The sequence below is a fragment of the Helicoverpa zea genome, chromosome 11 (assembly GCF_022581195.2).
Source record: "Helicoverpa zea isolate HzStark_Cry1AcR chromosome 11, ilHelZeax1.1, whole genome shotgun sequence".
In the NCBI taxonomy this organism is placed as follows: domain Eukaryota; kingdom Metazoa; phylum Arthropoda; class Insecta; order Lepidoptera; family Noctuidae; genus Helicoverpa; species Helicoverpa zea.
The window spans coordinates 11468305-11487563 of NC_061462.1; the positions used below are offsets into that span (position 1 = coordinate 11468305).

A 19259-nucleotide genomic window follows, 5' to 3' on the forward strand; every position below is an offset into this window, starting at 1 on the left:
TGCTTAAAATCTGATCAGAAAATACCTTTCGAGCAAGTGAATGATGACTTCTGTGACTGTGAAGATGGTACTGACGAGCCGAGCACAAGTGCCTGTGTGAACGGAACTTTTTACTGTGCAACTCAATACAGGAATAAGCCTGTAGCCCTCAATACAATTCCATCTAGTCAAGTAAACGATGGTATCTGTGATTGTTGTGATGGTTCTGATGAATGGAAGACTGATGCAACCAAAAAACTATTATCGCAAAGTTCACCCAACTTTTATAGATATTATGTAACAAAATGCCCTAACAATTGTTAAAATATTCATCCAGGTTGTATATAAAGACTTATGTTTGTAAAACCGCTGATTAGATATGTAGATAATTCTAGAGTTTCAAAATGATAACATTTGTATTCCGCAGCTTAAATTATTTTTTTATTTGTTACATTTTGCTTCTATTTATTCAGGTGTACATATTTATTCTGTAACAGAAGTACCATTTTTATGAAGTCTCTTATGCAATGCAAAAATATATTAGCTATAAACAGATTATAGTTTAAAAATATAAAATTGTTCACTAAAATTAAAATGTTAAATGAAGCCATGAAAAGGCAGATCTTTGTTAATATTTAGGTCTAAGTGCTATTAGTTGCATATAAGAATTGCTGTGCATAATTTATTTAAAATTGTAAGCTACAGCAGCATTTAATGTATGGGTAGTCCAAGGGTAAGGATTACCCATGGGTTCATTTTATTGCAAGTTAAGTCAGGTACATATTATATTCTGTAAAATTTAACTTCTAAAGACTGAAACCTCATAATAAATGAATTGTAAATATATTTTTTGTTTTGGTGTATTTTAAACCCTTGTATATGCGTCTGCGGCATGAATAGATACCAATGAAAATTAACATTGGCAAATGAAAGTAACCAATAAGTTGGCTAGTTGGCTTTATCATAATTTTAGGAGGGTGAAAAGAGAGTGACACTGGCATGAACGTTAATTTTCGTTGTACTAAACACAATTTTCAATTTCAGAGTGACAAATATATAATTTGATCTAATCTTAGATGTCTGAAATCAATAAAATTGGAGTGAAGCTATTAAATAAATGTAACGTTTTATTAAATTGCTCAAAAGCCTTGGTGTCAAACAGTTAACAGTCAATCTAGAAAATTCCACAAAGAACAAACCACGCTTCCTCGTGTATCATCTGTGGTACAATTTCATTCAAAAAAATCCGGACCGGCGCGCGACTCACTGTGTGACTGCGAGTTTTCGAGAAAAAATAATCAATTTGTATAAAATAAGCCGTAGCAGCCGAACGTGTTGCGTTACGAGTTTATCAATTTAAATTAATTAGAAAGTAATATAATCCACAATGACTGTCGATGAAGGTGTTGATATCACCAAGACTGGTGACCGCGGTGTTTTGAAGAGAATCATCAAGGAGGGTACGGGAACTGATACTCCCAACGCAGGATGTCAGGTCACCGTGCATTATACAGGAACACTGCTGGACGGCACCAAATTCGACTCCAGCAGAGACAGAAATGAACCCTTCGAATTCAATTTGGGCAAAGGTAATTGTTTTATTTTAATAATTATTTAGTTCTTGACCTCTTGATCGCCGCCTTGATCGATTTATCTATGAGTATAGTCTATTATTAGATTCCACATTTATCATTAGACTAGTAATCAAATGCTTGAAGGGTTACAATTCCTTAAATACTTTGTTTTATAACTTGAAAACCACACTGTGAAGGTAGTATCCTACCTTCATTAAAATTTACTGAAGCATAGGATGATGAAAATGATTGAAAGTTCATGACTGAATACAGAAAGAAAAATGTGTTTAATAACATTTCTATTTAGATTTTGTTGAGTCATCGTAATCTGAAGAAATCACAAAAAGTAATCTAAACACACACAACAGTATGTAGATGTCTTATTAGAACACAAATTCAAAATTAGAATAGGAAAAGTTTTTTTTTTCTCTTGCGCATACTACATGTGGCCAGGTTGTACCTACAGTATGCTCCATATTCATGGTGCCAAAGACTAACATACCAAACTCTTCTGTAGGGTCTGTAATCAAAGCATGGGACATCGGAGTGGCTACCATGAAAAAGGGAGAGGTCTGTGTGCTGACCTGTGCCCCACAGTATGCTTACGGCAGTGCTGGCAGCCCACCCAAGATCCCACCTAACTCTACTCTTCAGTTTGAGGTAAGTTCCTTTAAAGTCAATTTGTCTTTGAATTTGCCATAATTATGGAATAAATATGTTAAATGATTGCATATTCTCATTGAGCAATCATAAGGTGACTATGTGATTTAAAAAACAAAAATGGGACATCCTAAATCCACAAAAATTTAAAAATGGTGTAGAAAGATAGGAAGAATAATTTCTTGCACATGAGGAAGAACATTATGCTTCTCTCTGAAGAATTATTATTTATTTTGACAAACTCAAATAACCACAAATGTCCTGGAATGATATGAATAACTAAATGATAGAGGTTACAGCGGTTACAGGAAGTGGTTACAAACCAACTGTAAATTTGTTTATGCATTAACTTAGTTCCTTGCATATTTATTTGTCCTTTTCACATAAATATGAAGTGTATTTAAAATAATGTAAATGAAAAAACTACTTGAGCGGGGCATTTTTGTTCTGACATAATATCATATAGCACTAGGCTGTTTTCCCCCAGACTTGTTTCCCCCGCATCTCGTGGGAACTACTTCCCGTACCGGGATAAAAAGTAGCCTATAGCCTTCCTCGATAAATGGGCTATCTAACACTGAAATAAATTTTCAAATCGGACCAGTAGTTCCTGAGATTAGCGCGTTCAAACAAACAAACTCTTCAGCTTTATAATATAAGCATAGATTTGAAATGGGTCACTTTTTCAGGGAATCATAATAATTACTATAACCTGTGACCAACGGGACCATATGCAAGGATAAATTTGCAAAACTGAATGCATAATACATATGCTGAATGCATAATGATTTTAATCACTTATTATTTATATTATACCATCTGAATACATTGACAGTTGTTGACTTATTATTTGCATTGCAAAAGATGTGAATTGTTTTATGAAGTACCATTATTAACTAATTAAGGCTTTGATAATTAAAAACCTCTGCCTTAACCTGTTCTAATATTGATGACAAAAATCTTTCACATATGTTCATTCTTTCCCCTAACATCTTTGGAAGCTCCTCTGTTTGAAGGAACGGATGAAATAGATCCATCATTTAAATGCTTGGAAAGTCGCATGCCCGAACACCGACTTACCCGCCAACCTGTCCTCCCAGAGACAGTGGGATGAGCCGCTCTGCAGAGTAATACGGAAAAGTTTAATCGATACGTCAATTACTTCTGCAGAGCGAGCGCGCCTACTGGCTGTGGGTGAATGGGAGTCGGGTCTATGGCTTCTTGCACTTCCGTCCTCAAACACAGGCACCATGTTTGATGACACCACCTTCAGACTCGCCGTTTGCCTCCGACTAGGTGCTCCATGCTGCTCTCCTCATCGCTGCCACTGCGGGGAAGCTGTCAACAGCCTCGGTCACCACGGCCTGTCGTGCAGCCGGAGTGCCGGCCGCATACCACGACATGCCAACATAAACGACGTGATCCGTCGCGCTCTTGTTGCCGTCGGCGTGCCAGCCGTACTCGAACCAAATGGCTTGGCACGCGACGATGGCAAGAGACCAGACGGCATGTCGCTATTTCCGTGGAAGGTGGGTAGGACTTTAGTGTGGGACGCGACATGCGTCGACACTCTTGCGCCATCTCACCTTCCCGGAACTGCATGTTGTGCTGGCTCCGCCGCTGCACAAGCAGAGAATCTCAAGCGGCGCAAATATAGTAACCTTATAGGCAATTACATGTTTGAGCCGTTTGGGGTTGAAACTCTAGGGCCGTGGGGTCCGAGGGCGCACCTTCTTGCCAGGGATATTTCCCAGCGCCTGGTTGACACTTCCCGGGACCCAAAGGCTGGCTTTTATTTCGCACAGAGGTTGAGCATTGCCATCCAACGTGGCAATGCTGCCAGTCTTTTGGGTACATTACCCAGTGACAGTGATGAGGAGCAATTTTTTGATGCACTGTATTAGTTTTAAGTTGTATATATATATATAAGTTTATTTTATTTTCAATTAATGTTCAATGAAGCCAGGAAAGCAAAGAATAATACCAGCTTGTGTTTTTCGGTTTTTGCGAAAATATCAGTCAATCTAAACCTACATTTCCATTGTCTAGATCGAAATGATAGACTGGAAGGTGGAGGACCTGTCTCCTGGCAAGAACAAGGGCATCCTTCGTCACATCCTCGAGCAAGGCACCGGGAACGACGGTCCCAATGACGGCGCTATGGTCACAGGTATTATTTACACGATTTTGTAGCTAACATTCAAAAAATTTAAAGTTTCTTCGAATTCCATTGAGTACTGTTTGGGTGAAAGAGTAGGTAACTAACAAATATACATACATACTCTTTGAAATATAAGTTTTAGGAAGCAGGATTACAGCAGTATTTTTTCTCGATATCTTAACCTGTTTTTGTCATAGATGAAAAAAATATGGTTCAGGCTAGAAATTGTCTTTGCTATATATGAAAAAAATATGGTTCAAGCTAGAAATTAGATTCCAGGTTCAACATGTAATTCAAGAAAATCATTACAAACAACATGTAAACTATAATATCTGCCATACAATGCTTCCTTTCACTTTATTCACAGAGAGGGATTGCTTTCAATTCAATACAAAAGCTGCATTTCCCTTCACTGACAGCAACATGATATTTTATTGTTAGGCGCACATTTGACGCTCTGAATAGGCTGAAATGTGATACACAATATTATGATAAATAAACGTTATGTGAATGTGGTGACAGCTAGATTATGGACAACCAGTTTTTTTATATTAATTAAACATATTTGAAACTTGATCGAAAGTTGGGTATTGATCATGGTAAATTGTACAAACAATCAAGTTTGGATATTTAAAAACATTTTGTGATACAATATCTTCTTAATTTCCTCAACAGTTGAACTGGAAGGCAGACTTCAAGCCGACGGCAAAGTATTCGACACGAGAACAGTCACCTTCCCTCTCGGAGAAGGCAGCGAACACAAAGTTTGCGAAGGAATCGAAAGAGCACTGGAAAAATTCGCTCTAGGAGAAAAGTCGAGGTTAACCATCCAACCTAAATATGCCTTCAAATCCGAAGGGAATGCCGATCTAGGTGTACCACCGAATTCTGCAGTGGAGTACATAGTGAAATTAACAAACTTCGAGAAGACCAAAGAGGCGTGGTCCATGGATGGCGCCGAGAAGGTGGAACAAGCTAAGATGTTCAAAGAGAAGGGCACCAACTACTTTAAAGGAAGCAAGTTCCAGTTGGCCATTAAGATGTACAAGAGAGTTACTTCATTACTTGAAGGTTAGTTTCCAATTGTATATTTTGTTATTGAATCCTTATTAATATTTAGGATTACGGGTTTGGTTGTTAGGCTTTTAGAATAAAATGACTTTAGTAATGAGCCATGAAAATGGGTTCTAATATCACTAGGAGTAGTGGGAAAGTAAGCATAGATCTCTCAAAGCTGCATTTTTCATACAAAAATCCTATAAAACGCTCCTTACAATATTCTTTTCTTCTCCAGATATGCCAGAAGACACCAGCGAAACAGAAGAGAACCGCAACCTAGCAAAAGAACTACTCCTATCAGCTCACCTGAACCTTTCCCTAGTCTACCTAAAGGTCACTCCAGCCCACCACTTCGAGGCCAAAGAACACGCTCTAAAGGCCCTCAAGTTTGATGAGAACAATGTCAAGGGCCTGTTTAGGAAAGGGCAGGCCTTGTTAGGCCTCGGGGAAGCTGAACTCGCCATGAAAGACTTTGAGAAAGTTGTTCAGGCTGAACCACAGAATAAGGTAGTTACCATAGTACTCAATTCTTCATAATTAAATTTCTAGACTGTCACACCTAGACCCTGCAAATTTCTCGTAAATGGATGACATAGCTATAAATTGTCTTATTTAAATGTTTAAAATTTTTGTCATTGCACCATTTCTGTGCAACTTGCATTTTCTCCTCTTATTAACTTACAATTTCATTATTGAACCACTGCTCATTGGGTGACACTTTCACTTCAAATAACGACCCACCATCGATAATTCTTCATCTACTTTATGTTCGTTTACATTACCTATACATATTTAGTGCACTAATAACAGCACATAATAAACCTTTTTATTTATTTTTATCCCAGGCTGCCGCGAACCAAATAATAGTGTGCAAGTCAACGATCGCCAAACAGAAGCAGAAGGAGAAGCAACTTTACGCCAACATGTTCGACAAGTTCGCTAAACACGACACGGAGGTAACAGGTTCGCGAACTTATTAATAGCACTCTCGCTCCACACATTACACTGAATTCATTTATCTGCTTAATACAGTAAATTCGAATATAAATTGCATCATCTTACTAAAGTTCTAAACTGTTTGTACTGTAAAGGCTCTGAAACTGTTCAATCGATTTGAAAAATATTTCATTGTTGGGATAGTACTTCCCTGGGTGACAGACTGTATTTTATCTGGGTACTGCAAGAAGTGAAGATCCCTGGAAAGCATATGAAACCTAGAGAAATAGCTACATATAATACAACTGTTGCTGCAATTAACTTTGCTCGAAATTTCATGTGAAGTCAAGCTTGTTCAAACATCCTTTCTGCCACACTACAAAATTTAGTAGCCTAGCTGCATATGATGCAATAGCATAACTGTCCTACGGTTCCTAGTGCCTCCTTTCCTCAATTCTATGTCAACATGGCATTGTAATATCATCGCATCATATAATCATACAAAAAGTTAGCGTAACAATGATTGAATGCTATATCTCCAATTTCCATGTCCCAGGTGGAGAAGCAGCGAGCTAAAGACGAGATAGACGTGATAGGCGAGAAGGTGGGCGAATGGGGCGCCGCCGAGGGCGAGTGGACCGACCAGCAACGTCTCAGGAAACCTACAGAGTTCGAGAAGGAAAACCCTAACATCCTACTGTTAGACAAGGACGGACAGTTTGAGAACATGTAAAGAGATGGATAGATGGTGTAGGATGATGCTTGCATGGTTTGTGTGGTTTTGTTAAATGAATTTCAGAACAGAGTTTTTGACCAGTGAGTAATTTTTTGTGGTTTTTAGGTTGGTAATTGTAGAACACATTTTAGTATTTTTCTCCATCATGTTGAAGGTCGAAATACGCAAATCCATGTTTTAAATAACTGGAATTGAAGAAAATCATTTATGAATTACTTCAACTTCTAGATTTGTTTGAAATTCTGCTTGATGCAGCTACGTTTTAAATTTACATACTGGTTAAAAAATCTGTAACCTCTACATATGTTAAATATGAAGAGGGTATTTTTAATTAAGTTCAAATATTAATTTAAGATAACATTCTGTGTAAGCTTCAACCTATGATAAAGCATTCTGCCTCAAAAGTGCATTAATGTAGTTATATCATATAGTGTATATTCAGATCAAACTGTATGTCGTTGCTAGCCACCCAATAGATCTCCTCACCATATAAACTAAACTACTACACATAATTATTCAAATATACCAAACTTAAAATAACTCTTATTGTTGTAAACCGTAGTTTAGTTTTCATAACTTATCGTAGTAATCACCAGTATCACTATAATTAAATCTCTGTGTTTTTTTGAAATCAATTATGTTAATAATCAATGGATTAAATCATTCCTCTCTATGTATGTACGTGTAGGTCAGTATGTCTGTTGTCCACTCGTTGTTATGTTCGGTTTTGTAAAAACTGCTTGCAGTGTCACCCACAGAGTAACATGAGCGAGTCGCAACTGTTAATTGCGGGTTACAATTTGGCACGAATTAATTTAAATATTAAGTTTATTGGTAACGATTAGATTAGTTTTGTTCTATAAGTTTAATGAAATGCAAACATTTCAATTGACTCAGTTTTTGTGTCCTTTGCTCTGAAGGTTACACTGCAAGTAGGTGTGTCACCTGGCGAGTGTTAATTTGTAGCATTTTGTTTTGGATACGAGCGGGTTTATTTGTAGTACATTGGTTACTGTATTTAGTTATTATACGAATAAATTTACTTATTAAACTGTTAAAGAGCAAACTACACTTTTATTTAAAGTTTACCTGGCAGCCCAGTCAATATAAAAATCTTGGTAAGGGAGGAATAATGACAGTCAATGGTTGCTTTAAAAATAATTTTATTCATCAAATTGAGATCAATTTCATTTCTATCCAAATAAATATCGATTTTAAAGCAATTATTTACACTATACACTGAATTACATGAATTCTTCACTAACCTAAACATGTTTTTCTTATCAAACGAAAGTAGCTAGTAGGCCCAGCCTAGCCTCCAGCTATGATATATAATTGTAAAGATATTGAAAAATAACTTACTCGTGTTTACACGGTTTTATATTGATACATTATTATAGTGGAGTATATACAACAAGTAAAAAAGTTCAACACAAGTTAAATAACTTTGCAACTATATAGTGCATAACCGTATAAATGAAATTAAACTGTTGAATATACTCCATAAAATGACAGCAGCTTCCAAATTATTTTGGAAGTCAATATGAACTAATCATAAAGCCCAAGTTGTAACTACTTACTAAACATAGTTGCCGCTAAATAGTTTTAAAACATTGTTTAAACTTGCCAGTCATAGACGGAACTATGTTTTAACCATAATTAGTCTTCTTGTTTAGTGAGCAGTCATGCAATTGGGGGTAAAGGTACCCTTTCGACACGAGTGTTGTTCGCGACAGATATAGTTATCGGCACGAATCTTGAGCTCTGACCTACATCTGCGCAGACGTAATTTATTGGGTCCCTTTTGTGGTATGAAGGCGCGGGGGCGGGCTAAATCGGTGATTGGCCCGCAGTGCATCGCGTCATAGCCGTCATTCGGGATTGGTTCTTTGCTTATAAATCACTTCTGCGCAGATGTAGGTCAGAGCTCAAGATTCGTGCCGATAACTATACGTCAATACTCATAATAAAGAGATGTATGTCCGAGAAAAGGGGGGCGCGGCCGACGACAAACGTTCGCACCATAAAATGGACCAAAAGGGTACCTTTACGATATAAATACATATATAATATATAGGTATCCAAAATGCGACTCTTGGAAGGATGTGATGAATGACTAATAATCACAAACAAAGCGAGTTTCGCTTTAGCACTACGGTAAATACACAGTAAAATCGTACATAAATATTGGCAACTTCTTTCTAAAAATAGCAAATCGTAAATTTTTTACACTACGAAGTGCATATCCGACCCGCTTAGAACATAATCTCTTGTCTATGACTTATACATAACAAATATTTTATTGATAAATTAAAATTCAGTTCTTGAGAGGATATCTCGCAAATAAAATGAGTTTTTAACTCGGTTTTATACATAGTAGAACTACTAAAAAACTACTATTCTTTAAAAAATAATTCTTAACTTCTAGGCCTTTGGCTTATTTAGCCAGGGCTAACAAAAACTGCCAAGCAATTATCAAAAATCATTGGTATTGCATATATTTTCAAGTCTTGGATTTTCACAATATTTTATTTACAACCTTTTTCATTCTTATTTCCCATCCCATACTTTCAATTTTATTGAATCTTGATAAAATTGTGGAACGTTATAAGGGTGTGGAAAACACCATTCATAATCACAACACTAGCGCAAATACATATTATATTAATTTAATTAACATAAATATTGTACTCAATACTTCATTCTTCCACATACTGAAGCCGATGAAAATAAATAATGTGATATTTAGCAACCTATGGCATTCATTGGCAGTTCTAAAATTAAATACACAAGAATGGCGCATCATACATATTACAGAATTAATAATAATACTTTCAAAATTCCTAGGGAAATAAACCTTCTACCCTGACTTAGTGTACAAACGTCAGTACATCTAACTAGCAAACTATTACAATATGTCAAGTTTCTTCAATAGATATTCAACTTTATCTCCTCAAGAATAAGGTTCAATGTTGATTGGGATTACCACGTTACCACGGAGAAAGGAAAGATGAGCGGAGCGGAGAGGATATAAAGAAGGTAAGTTAAGCGCCTTCTTGTAGGTCAACTAACGGACTGTAGGTCAACTAACGTGGCGTTTAGGTTCCTCGTCCCCCGAACACCCGCAATGAGGCGCGCTATTTTCTTAGGAGATCTTGTGGTATAACATCTCTGCTTATCATTTAGTTCTCAATAGATTTATTTTTTTACTTAATTTATTTAACACATTGGATACAATAGATTTAACACATTGGAGTAGCTTGATGTGCTGTTTATACAAAAACTTACCGGAAAAGTTTTGTTAAACAAAACGAAACGAAATCTTTCTGTATGTAAGTATGTAGTTTAAATATCTTCGTCGGAGGTATCAGGCATGCCTGCCGGTATGCTGTCCTGCATGCGCTTGAAGTTGGCGAGCACTTCGAAATGCATGTTCAGTGAGTGCGTCATGCCGGGCTGGTCGTGGAGATATCTGTTTACCTGGCAGAGAGAAGTGATTATACATAAATAGGGTAAATTTTACGGAAAGTTGATTAAGTAATCGGCCTTCGGTTGCTTAAACGACAACTTTTATACAGTTTACATAATTAGGGCCAATTACACAGGCAGTTGATTACGTCATCGGTCATTTATACCACAATTTTCTTAAATAAATAAATAAATATGAAGCCGTTATTTCGTGGAACCTGCTTGTTATCTTGCTATGGTGTTTATCGATAAACAGCTGTTTCCACCCATAAACAATCGTTTTTCTGGGACGTTAAACTTGCTGTTGTAAATAGGCCTTAATTTAATATGTTAGTTTAAAAAATATTCATGTTAAGTAGTCACTTTGTTGGTGTGCTCATTAGTACAATAACTAATAACAACTTACTTTAGCGCCAAGTTTCTTCAGTAGACTAGTAAATGCCTTCTCCTCCCTGCCGATCCACGGCCGACCTTCATCCTGCACTTGGTAAGGACTCACGTGGATGAACACGTTCACATCTGTAAAGGAAATATTTTTTATAAACATTTGATATTAAAAGGCTTTCCAAAAAAGTTATCTACGGCCGTTGAAGAAGGATACTTCGATGTTACTAAACATAATTCGAAGAACCACGATATCTAATGGTTGACTATTGACTGACTCTTGAATGAAGCAAGACTAAGCCTTTTCAATCTACCTCTGCAGCTGTTACAAAGCTGTGGCTGCATTACTGGTCCGATTTGAAAAAAATCTTTCAGTGTTAGATAGCCCATTTATTATTTACTAGCTTTTGCCCGCAACTTCGTTCGCGTGGAATAGTGACTACCAGCAGATTTTTGATTTGACCAATAGATGGCGCTATATGTCCGGAATAATTTTATTTTTATTTTTTTTTTGTAATAAAAACTATCCTATGTCCTTTCTCAAGTTTCAAACTATGTCTGTACCAAATTTCACACAAATCGGTTCAGTAGTTTAGGCGTGAAGAAAAGACAGACAGACAGACAGAAAGACAGACAGACAGACAGAGTTACTTTCGCATTTATAATATTAGTTTGGATTACATGGCATAATATTGTATACTGCAATATATACATTGTATTTCAGTTTATACATAAAACATTGTTGAAATGTTCTTCAAACCTACAGACATGTGTTGCTTGGGAGTTTGTTACGACACTTCTTCTCAGTAAAAACACATAGGAAGTGGTGAAGGCTGGGCGTTTTGGGGGCTGTTTTTTGTAAATTTTTGACATTCAAAAAGCGCTGTTTTGCAGCCAAGTTTGAATAAATGATTTTGAATTTGAATGTATTGAGGGAGGCTGGCTGGATGCGAGAAGCCGAAAATCAATTTCAGTGGCGTGCACTTGGAGAGCCCTATGTCCAGCAGTGGACTGCGATAGGCTGATGATGATGTTGATGATGATGAGGGAGGCTATAGCCTATATATATTTTACGCAGGTGTGGGAAGAAGTACTAACTGAGCCTGGTGAGCGTCTCGAGCAGGCTGCGGGAAGTGATCCAGGTGTTCTTGCCGCCCGCGTGGCCGCCGTCCAGCCAGTACATGTCCACTATACGCTCCATGAACCTAGGGGGAAAAATAGTCTTAACATTACATCCATCTGCCTAGCTTGCCCAACTATGTTAGGGTTGGTTTGCAGTCTAAACAAATGCAGCTGAGTACCAATGTTTTACAAGGAGCAACTACCTGTCTGACCTCAACCCAGTTACCCGGCCAACTAAGTACCCCTGACTGACGCTTTATTGGACACATGCAAAACATGACAAAAAAACCAAAGGAGGGCGCTACTAGTCTTATAGAAACATTTTGGTACAAAATATAATTATACATATGTAACAGTTTTTTCCTGGAAATACAACATCCCCAGGCGACAAAAGCTATATTTTATCCGAATAGTATTTATTTTTAATTTATATTTATTTATTCTTAGGATGAGAAGGAAACATCATTTTTGAAAATTTTATTGTTCTTCTAACCTCATCATATGCGAGTCTCCTGGCGTGAGGGTCTTGGTGTAGTGGAACTCGTAGATGAGCTGGTTGAGCACCACGCAGCCCTTGCTGAACCCCACCAGCGTCAGCTGAGACTCGTCCAGGGAGAGTTTGTCACGCCACCAGAGTGGGTCTGGTTCCGTACTGTAAGTAATGATTTTGTTGTTAGGGAGAATATTGCAAAAAGAGAACTTCTAGTATTGACACAAGAAAAGAATCCTATTATACAGGAATGAATTTTATCCAGTGCGCAAACTTTGTCAACTTATAGTTACATGAGTTTTATAGATAAGTAAAATTTTATTTTGTCGTGTTTTAGTACAAAAAAGAAAAGTTATTGATATCGAAAGATGTTTATTTTGTAACCGTCGTCATAGTACGGTCGTAATTGTACGGTCACAGTCGTCATAGTAGGCACGGCGGCAACGCGAAACCGGTTTACTGTTGGGAGCGCTGCTTCAAGCGCGTAAGAATAGTTGGTATCCATATTTTGCTGAGTTTAGGGCGGACTAAAGAATAAAAAAAAAAAATTTACTTATGATGCAGATATGTTCTGTTAATGATTCTGGACCACCAGTTTTTTTTTGTGCACTGCTTTAAATTTATTCCTGTATGTTGAACCATAGGCAGTAAATCGAGATGGATCTATTTTTGACGCGGCTTTCGTTTTGGCCATTGTGGATTGGATAGTTGGTGGATCTTATAAATATTGTTGATTTATAATAGTCATATCTGTAGTCTGCGATTTCTTTAAGAAAAAAAGTCTCAATTTCCTAAAAGAATTGCTAAGGAAATTACTGCTCTTTACATACAGATTATTCACAATCACATCTGGTATTCATCGTCATTCATTAATACATGACGGCACAACCTACCATTACACACCACACACACACACACCCAACTAGCACAGAATAAACAAACGTGTTTAGTGACAGACAACATCCATTGGAACTAAACCTACTCACGGCTTATGCGGCACGAGGAGGGGGACAGCAGAGCCGCTCGCCTCTGACTCACTGCCGTTACACTTGCTACTGTCTGAAGATGGGTGGATTGACGAGTTCTGGAGACAAAAGTTTAGCTTTATCAAACCTATTGGTTTAAAAAGATCAATGGCTGTCTGCACAGATCCTCATATACTCACATACACCTGTCCTACCCCCACCGATTTGGCTGAAAATTCACCTACGTTCCCATCGACAAAATTTAAGTAGGGAGATATACCCGGGATTTCGGGATTGTTCGAAAAAGTTACCGCGGCCCTGGTACATAAAAGGCCTACGACGGAACATGATGGGTTTTAGTCAGTCTGAATCTGACACTATCACGCTGGTAACCCACAGGGGGAGAGGTCGTTTGATGATTTCCCATAAATAATAATAAGAAACAAGTTGGCAGATGTACGAAGGAGCACATACTACATAGGTATACTACATGGAGGGAGAATATGTATAATGGGAGAACATAGAGAAGTACATAGGGAGTGTACATAAGGGAGTAATAGCTATCATTCTTCTGATAAATCAATAATCTCTTGGTAAAAATCTTAACAAACGTAGTATTCAAAGTCCTTGGCTATAATTTTATGTAGTCAAATACTTCATGCTTATTTGCGATTAGCGATAACGTTTATTATTTGTTGGTTGTAGTAACTAGGAAGCTAATACCTATTATGAAGTTAAATATGCAACAGTATTTAAATCAAAGATGCATCACATATAGCTATAGTATGAGTATCAATGTGGACAGATGTAGAGGAAGGGGACGACCAAAGAACCGATGGATAGATTGTGTGAAAGTCATGGCTAGAAAAAACGATACTTGTGATATGACGACTGATAGAAGAGTACGGAAGAAGAAAACATGCTGCGCCGACCGCGAATAAAATTGGGATAAGGGCGGGAGGACCGTACGGCACCCGTTTTTTTTTTTCAGTGTTACAAAGCCCAATTATCGAGGAAAGCTAGCTACAGGTTAATTTTTATCTGGACACACTCATGCTATGGAACGCGAGTGAAACAACTGGCGGATGCTAGACAGACATACAAATAAGACTTACATGTAAATCTTCAATATCAATGTCTTCAGGCAGAGTGACGGGGGATAAAGCCTCAATCAGCTCTGATGATGAAAAGCTCTTTATCCTGTTACTCACTCCTTGAAGAAGCCTGCAATAGAAACAAAAGATAAATGATATTTTTAATGCGTGAAATATAAGCTATATTGATCAGGCTTCGTTTAATCGAGCTAATGACTGTGGTGGGAAAGACAATAAGTTGGGTTGCACCATTGAACTATAACAGAACCATTTTCTGTTGTCAAATTACCAATTTGAAAATGTTTGGTTATCGTTTTAGTTAAATTGTGAAACTCTCCCTTGATAACTTCTCAAGCGTATTCAAATAATCTTAGCCTTAGAATAAGCCAGTTCGACCTATCAAAGGTGTTTATTTACATACAGGATACAAATACCTTTTTTTTTTTTTTTTTTTTTTTTTTTTTTTTTATCGACGTAACCCTACCTACCATCCAACCATACCATAGTAAATACCTACTATCAATTTACGTCACTAGCAGTTATTGTTTTATCATATTTTATGACTATCAGAAAGGTCGACTGTGAGATTAAAATAATCAATTTTGCATGAAAAAGCATTTTTTGGAACTAAGATAATCAGATAAAATCCTACGCTACATACTTACTATATTAGATAATTTTAATAAAAAATATTTTTGTTTATGTAACCATTGACATTTCCGCCAGTCCCTAAAAACGCCTAAAAAAATTATACTTAAAGGTCTCAAAAATTTCAAGTTATTTTTACCCACTAACCATCGAATATTGAATACTGACCTTTCTAAATGATGCAAGGCGTTATGTGTGGGAGTGTGTTCGGGAACGCCCGCGTTGTTGCTCGGCACAAAATTGTCGTAACAGCTGAAACTCTTGTACTCTATCCTGTAACCACCGATGTATCTACTTCAATTATATAGACAATCTTGGTAGGGTTTGACTTCGACTTTATTGTTTGAGGAATAGAGGTGGTTTTTAAACAACATTTCTGGGTGTAGGTTTGGGGATTCAAGGGTTAAGATAAATTAGACCTTATTTACGGAATCTGAGAGTGCGGTCGGTTATTTGATGGAATAACATTTTTAATATAAAATACGGATACGGAAATACGGATTAAAATCCTTGTTTATAAAACATGAAAAATGACAGCAAATGAATTGACCAATGCCGCTTCACTTTGGGCTACGATTGGTTATCGTTATAATTATCGTCCGTAAGTATCCCAAAAGATGACGTTCTCAATTCTATAGGTTTTTGGTTCGTGCACAACTCCGTCGTTATCCAACCGATTTGTTCTCCGTCTCCATCGTTATCTATGTTCAATGAGTCAAAGCAAGACTTACCTAGAAGGTCTAACAGCCAATATGTGTTTAGTTGGGAAGTTGTGTCCCAGCATCCGGACCGTATTCTCTAAGTTCCATTTCAGGTAGTTCCGGTTATCACGGTGTGCTTGCATCACTTCTGGGTAGTCCTGAGACCATAGAAAATATTTGAGTGTTTTTGGAAACGCTGCAAGTCCTAGTAGTCAAAAGTAGCGTAACTGCTCCTTGTTCAACGCATTTACCAACGATGAAGAAAATAGGACCCCTACCTTCATTTAATTATCAGTTTGTTTCTTAGCTTGCTTTTGAATGCGCTTATCTCGGGATCTACTAGTCCGATTTGGAAAATTCTTTCAGTGTTTGCACTTGACATGTATTGAGGAAAGCCATAAGCTACTTTTTATACAGGTACGGGAAATAGTTCCCACGAGACGCTGGTGAAAGAATTATATAAGGTGCTTTAATTTTACCTGCCAGGACTTGAATGGGGGGTAGTATTGCGTTTATAGATTACAATAGTGAAGAAATTTCGTTCCCCGGAACAGTCAATTCAATTTGAGACAGTAAACAAGTTAAATTAACATTGGCTCTACTCTGCATAACGTGGTTCACAAATTACGCGCGTAGTGTCGCTTCGTCAATGAAAACAACTGCTATCTCTTTCTATCTGTTCTGCAATAGTGGCAACGCGCAACTCTACTGGATGGTTTTAAACTAATAAATTAAGTCAAATTTATACGTATTTTTTTTTGTATGAAAAAAATATGACAAATAAAATAATAAATTATTTATCTTTACTATTGTAATCTATAAACACAATACTACCCTCCACTCAAGTCCTGGCAGGTAATATTAAAGCACCTTATATATAGTTAAATTACAAGTTATACCTGTACATCACCCCCAAAGAACACAAGCGTATGTTGTTTAAGGGGCGGCGCGCGCGTCGCGGGCTGGAATAGCGCATCATTGGCGCGGCCCTCGTGTCCCGCTACCCGCCGCAGCCGCACCGGCAGCATCCTGGCCTTCACGCTGATTGTCGCTGTTCCACTGAGGTGCAGAAATAGAGGTAAGGTCAATATGACCTGGGTCCAGTAGCGTGGAGCTGCGGAAGAATTTGGATTCCCGTGGACGCACGTGCGAGTAGAGACATAGGGGTAGTTTTAGCCGTTAAGAGTCCGGTAAGCACCTCCAACTCTCTCCCCGAGTCGATGATATAACTGTGACTCTTGGACAACACAATGGGAATACTCGAGTGAAGAGTTAGGCATGGATAGTTATAGCTTATGAAACTACTGTATTGGTTATAGGTATACAGTCAATTCATTAGTTGTGATCCTATTGCAAATCCTGCACTATTTTAAGAAAATATATATTAAAGGGAAATAAAAAACAAAATTATATTAAATGCATTTATTTATTTTAAAAAGAAAATATTACATTGGACTTACATCTACACATAAAATTAAAAATAATACTTTCGTAAATAATTCGTCATTAACACATAAACACATGACATGTCATTTGACATTTCTGCTGTTTTTCTGATGATAATACTTTGTATCATTCATGCACACTGTGATCTTGAGGGTTATATCATCCAGACAGTTCTTGAGGTCTTCTCGAAGCTCCCTGACCTTCACCCTGACATCCTCACACATTAAGTTGTAGCACATAGCGACTAGACCCATACCAAGCAGAACATAGATAAAGTTTATGACCAGCTTCAAATGAGAACCACCTGCAGAGTCAGCAATATTAGCCCCCGGCACAAAGTCTCCAAAACCAATTTTACATAAACTTATTACACAGAAATATGTTGAATCCAAGTAGTTCCATTTCTCCCACGCTCCAAACATAATTGTTCCAGTCAATATGTAGAATGATATCACCCACAAACAAGCTGTTGATGGCACCGTAATCTTACGTTTGACGGGCTGCATCTCTCCATCTTCAAATAAAGTGTCATCTCGTCTACTACACTCGTGGGCAGTTATGTACAACCATTTAAATGTCTGAGCTAGCACCTTGCCCATGTTGCAGAAGTACAACACATAGATTGGTATCCCAAAACAGGCATATGCTATTGTCACAATCTTACCCCAAACAGTCTTAGGCACAATGTTGCCATAGCCAATCATTGTAAACACTGATAAGGAGTACATAAGAGCTGCCGGGAATGACCATATATCCTCCGCTGACCTGCCATTGTATCCTGTATGGATAGCCTGAGTGATATTGTTTTGGAACACTTTAAGTACTTGATCCACTTTAATCACCCAAGCAGTTTCATTGAACAGGTTGTTGGTTATAGTAATGTTCCACAGAGCCTCTGCACAGTTCACTCGTAACTGCCTCACTTCTTCCAGCTGCTTGTCCGGACTGTCCTTCTCAATGTGCATGAAGCCCGCCGCGCCGAGGATCGCGTAGCAAACAACAAGAGCGCCGACACCCACTTGTGTAAACATAAAAGCTATGAATTTTCTGAAACAGTCTTTTATTTTCTCTCTTGCATCGCTGCCAACTGTTGATGAGGAGTCTCTGCTCCTCATAGAGCCGTGGAAGCTCGCGCTGAGGGGATGGTGTCGATCCATCATTTGGAATTTCAATAGAATAAAACAGTGTTGAGTAAACGGAAAATCTCGTCACGCCGGCGTAAACTATTTCGGGAATATCACTGGCATCGCGCCAAGACTGTTGTTTGACATTGATTACAAAACACTACGGTGTGAAACCCTCACTGTTGCTTATTTCTACTAGTTCCACCAATGTATTTTACTTATATTTTTTTTAGTTTCTACTTCTTATTTTGAAAATGTTAAATGTATCGTGTTCTTACATATTTTAAAACGCATATTTTATTTAATCAATGTTACTTACATAAAAGCGCAGTTACTATTTGTGTAACGGTATAAACATTATAAAATATGGTAAAAAAAAGGAAAAATCAATAGTAAACATTGAAAGAATGAGAAAATCGTGAAAACTTCAATAACTGCAGCGATTTATTCTTAGCATAGCGTTCACACTGGCGGATTTCAGAATTTTGCCTTAGCGAGGACCGGCAGTAATCTACTCAATAATATTATTTCCTATCACCTTCTTTTATCAATTAATTAATTTACACTCGCATTACACATTATATAGGTACAAATCGCTATTTTTCTGACTGAACTTGACTCGATTTGACATTGACTGACAACAAAATTGTTGACAATCATAGATTAAAAAAAAACACTTCCGATCATCTGCGATGCATACTTAATTAATCTC

General features: G+C 37.5%; 3 protein-coding genes across 6 annotated transcripts; 1 reads left to right on the forward strand and 2 right to left on the reverse strand.

The window, feature by feature from the left end:
• Positions 1-1197: 1197 nt before the first annotated feature.
• On the forward strand, positions 1198-8171 carry LOC124634647 (FK506-binding protein 59). 2 transcript variants are annotated; one of them, XM_047170308.1, is made up of 7 exons: positions 1198-1568; positions 2071-2213; positions 4263-4383; positions 5050-5445; positions 5669-5940; positions 6279-6396; positions 6926-8171. In XM_047170308.1, exons 1-7 carry the CDS (start codon positions 1367-1369, stop codon positions 6943-6945), a joined length of 1272 nt encoding a protein of 423 aa, XP_047026264.1. In that variant the 5' UTR covers positions 1198-1366; the 3' UTR covers positions 6946-8171. The 2 variants fall into 2 exon arrangements, with proteins under 2 accessions (XP_047026264.1, XP_047026263.1); XM_047170307.1 differs by having other exon boundaries at positions 1199-1568; positions 6279-6389.
• Positions 8172-8251: 80 nt separating this feature from the next.
• LOC124634648 (mitochondrial protein C2orf69 homolog) lies at positions 8252-19153 on the reverse strand. Of its 3 annotated transcripts, none has more exons than XM_047170309.1 (10): positions 18977-19153; positions 16877-17036; positions 16008-16135; positions 15445-15567; positions 14650-14758; positions 13556-13653; positions 12573-12731; positions 12056-12162; positions 10980-11092; positions 8252-10585 (listed from the first exon to the last, which is right to left on the reverse strand). In XM_047170309.1, the coding sequence occupies exons 2-10, from the start codon at positions 17003-17005 to the stop codon at positions 10451-10453; spliced, it is 1101 nt and encodes a 366-aa protein (XP_047026265.1). In that variant the 5' UTR covers positions 17006-17036; positions 18977-19153; the 3' UTR covers positions 8252-10450. The 3 variants fall into 3 exon arrangements, with proteins under 3 accessions (XP_047026265.1, XP_047026266.1, XP_047026267.1); XM_047170310.1 differs by having other exon boundaries at positions 18867-19153; XM_047170311.1 differs by having other exon boundaries at positions 15445-15549; positions 18977-19151.
• On the reverse strand, positions 17385-18831 carry LOC124634650 (TWiK family of potassium channels protein 7). The gene has a single exon (XM_047170312.1). The coding sequence runs from the start codon at positions 18581-18583 to the stop codon at positions 17507-17509; it is 1077 nt and encodes a 358-aa protein (XP_047026268.1). The 5' UTR covers positions 18584-18831; the 3' UTR covers positions 17385-17506.
• Positions 19154-19259: the final 106 nt, after the last annotated feature.

What these genes read in the sequence shown, in the direction of transcription:
- LOC124634647 (XM_047170307.1), top strand. Translation starts at nt 1,367, where the DNA reads ATGACTGTCGATGAAGGTGTTGATATCACCAAGACTGGTGACCGCGGT. An exon ending in AGGCTGAACCACAGAATAAG is followed by an intron (nt 5,941 to 6,278) that starts GTAGTTACCATA and finishes TTTTTATCCCAG; the next exon opens with GCTGCCGCGAACCAAATAAT. An exon ending in TCGCTAAACACGACACGGAG is followed by an intron (nt 6,390 to 6,925) that starts GTAACAGGTTCG and finishes TCCATGTCCCAG; the next exon opens with GTGGAGAAGCAGCGAGCTAA.
- LOC124634648 (XM_047170309.1), bottom strand. Translation starts at nt 17,005, where the DNA reads ATGCTGCCGGTGCGGCTGCGGCGGGTAGCGGGACACGAGGGCCGCGCC. An exon ending in GCCTTGCATCATTTAGAAAG is followed by an intron (nt 14,759 to 15,444) that starts GTCAGTATTCAA and finishes TTTCTATTGCAG; the next exon opens with GCTTCTTCAAGGAGTGAGTA. An exon ending in GGAGACTCGCATATGATGAG is followed by an intron (nt 12,163 to 12,572) that starts GTTAGAAGAACA and finishes TTTTCCCCCTAG; the next exon opens with GTTCATGGAGCGTATAGTGG.
- LOC124634650 (XM_047170312.1), bottom strand. Translation starts at nt 18,583, where the DNA reads ATGATGGATCGACACCATCCCCTCAGCGCGAGCTTCCACGGCTCTATG.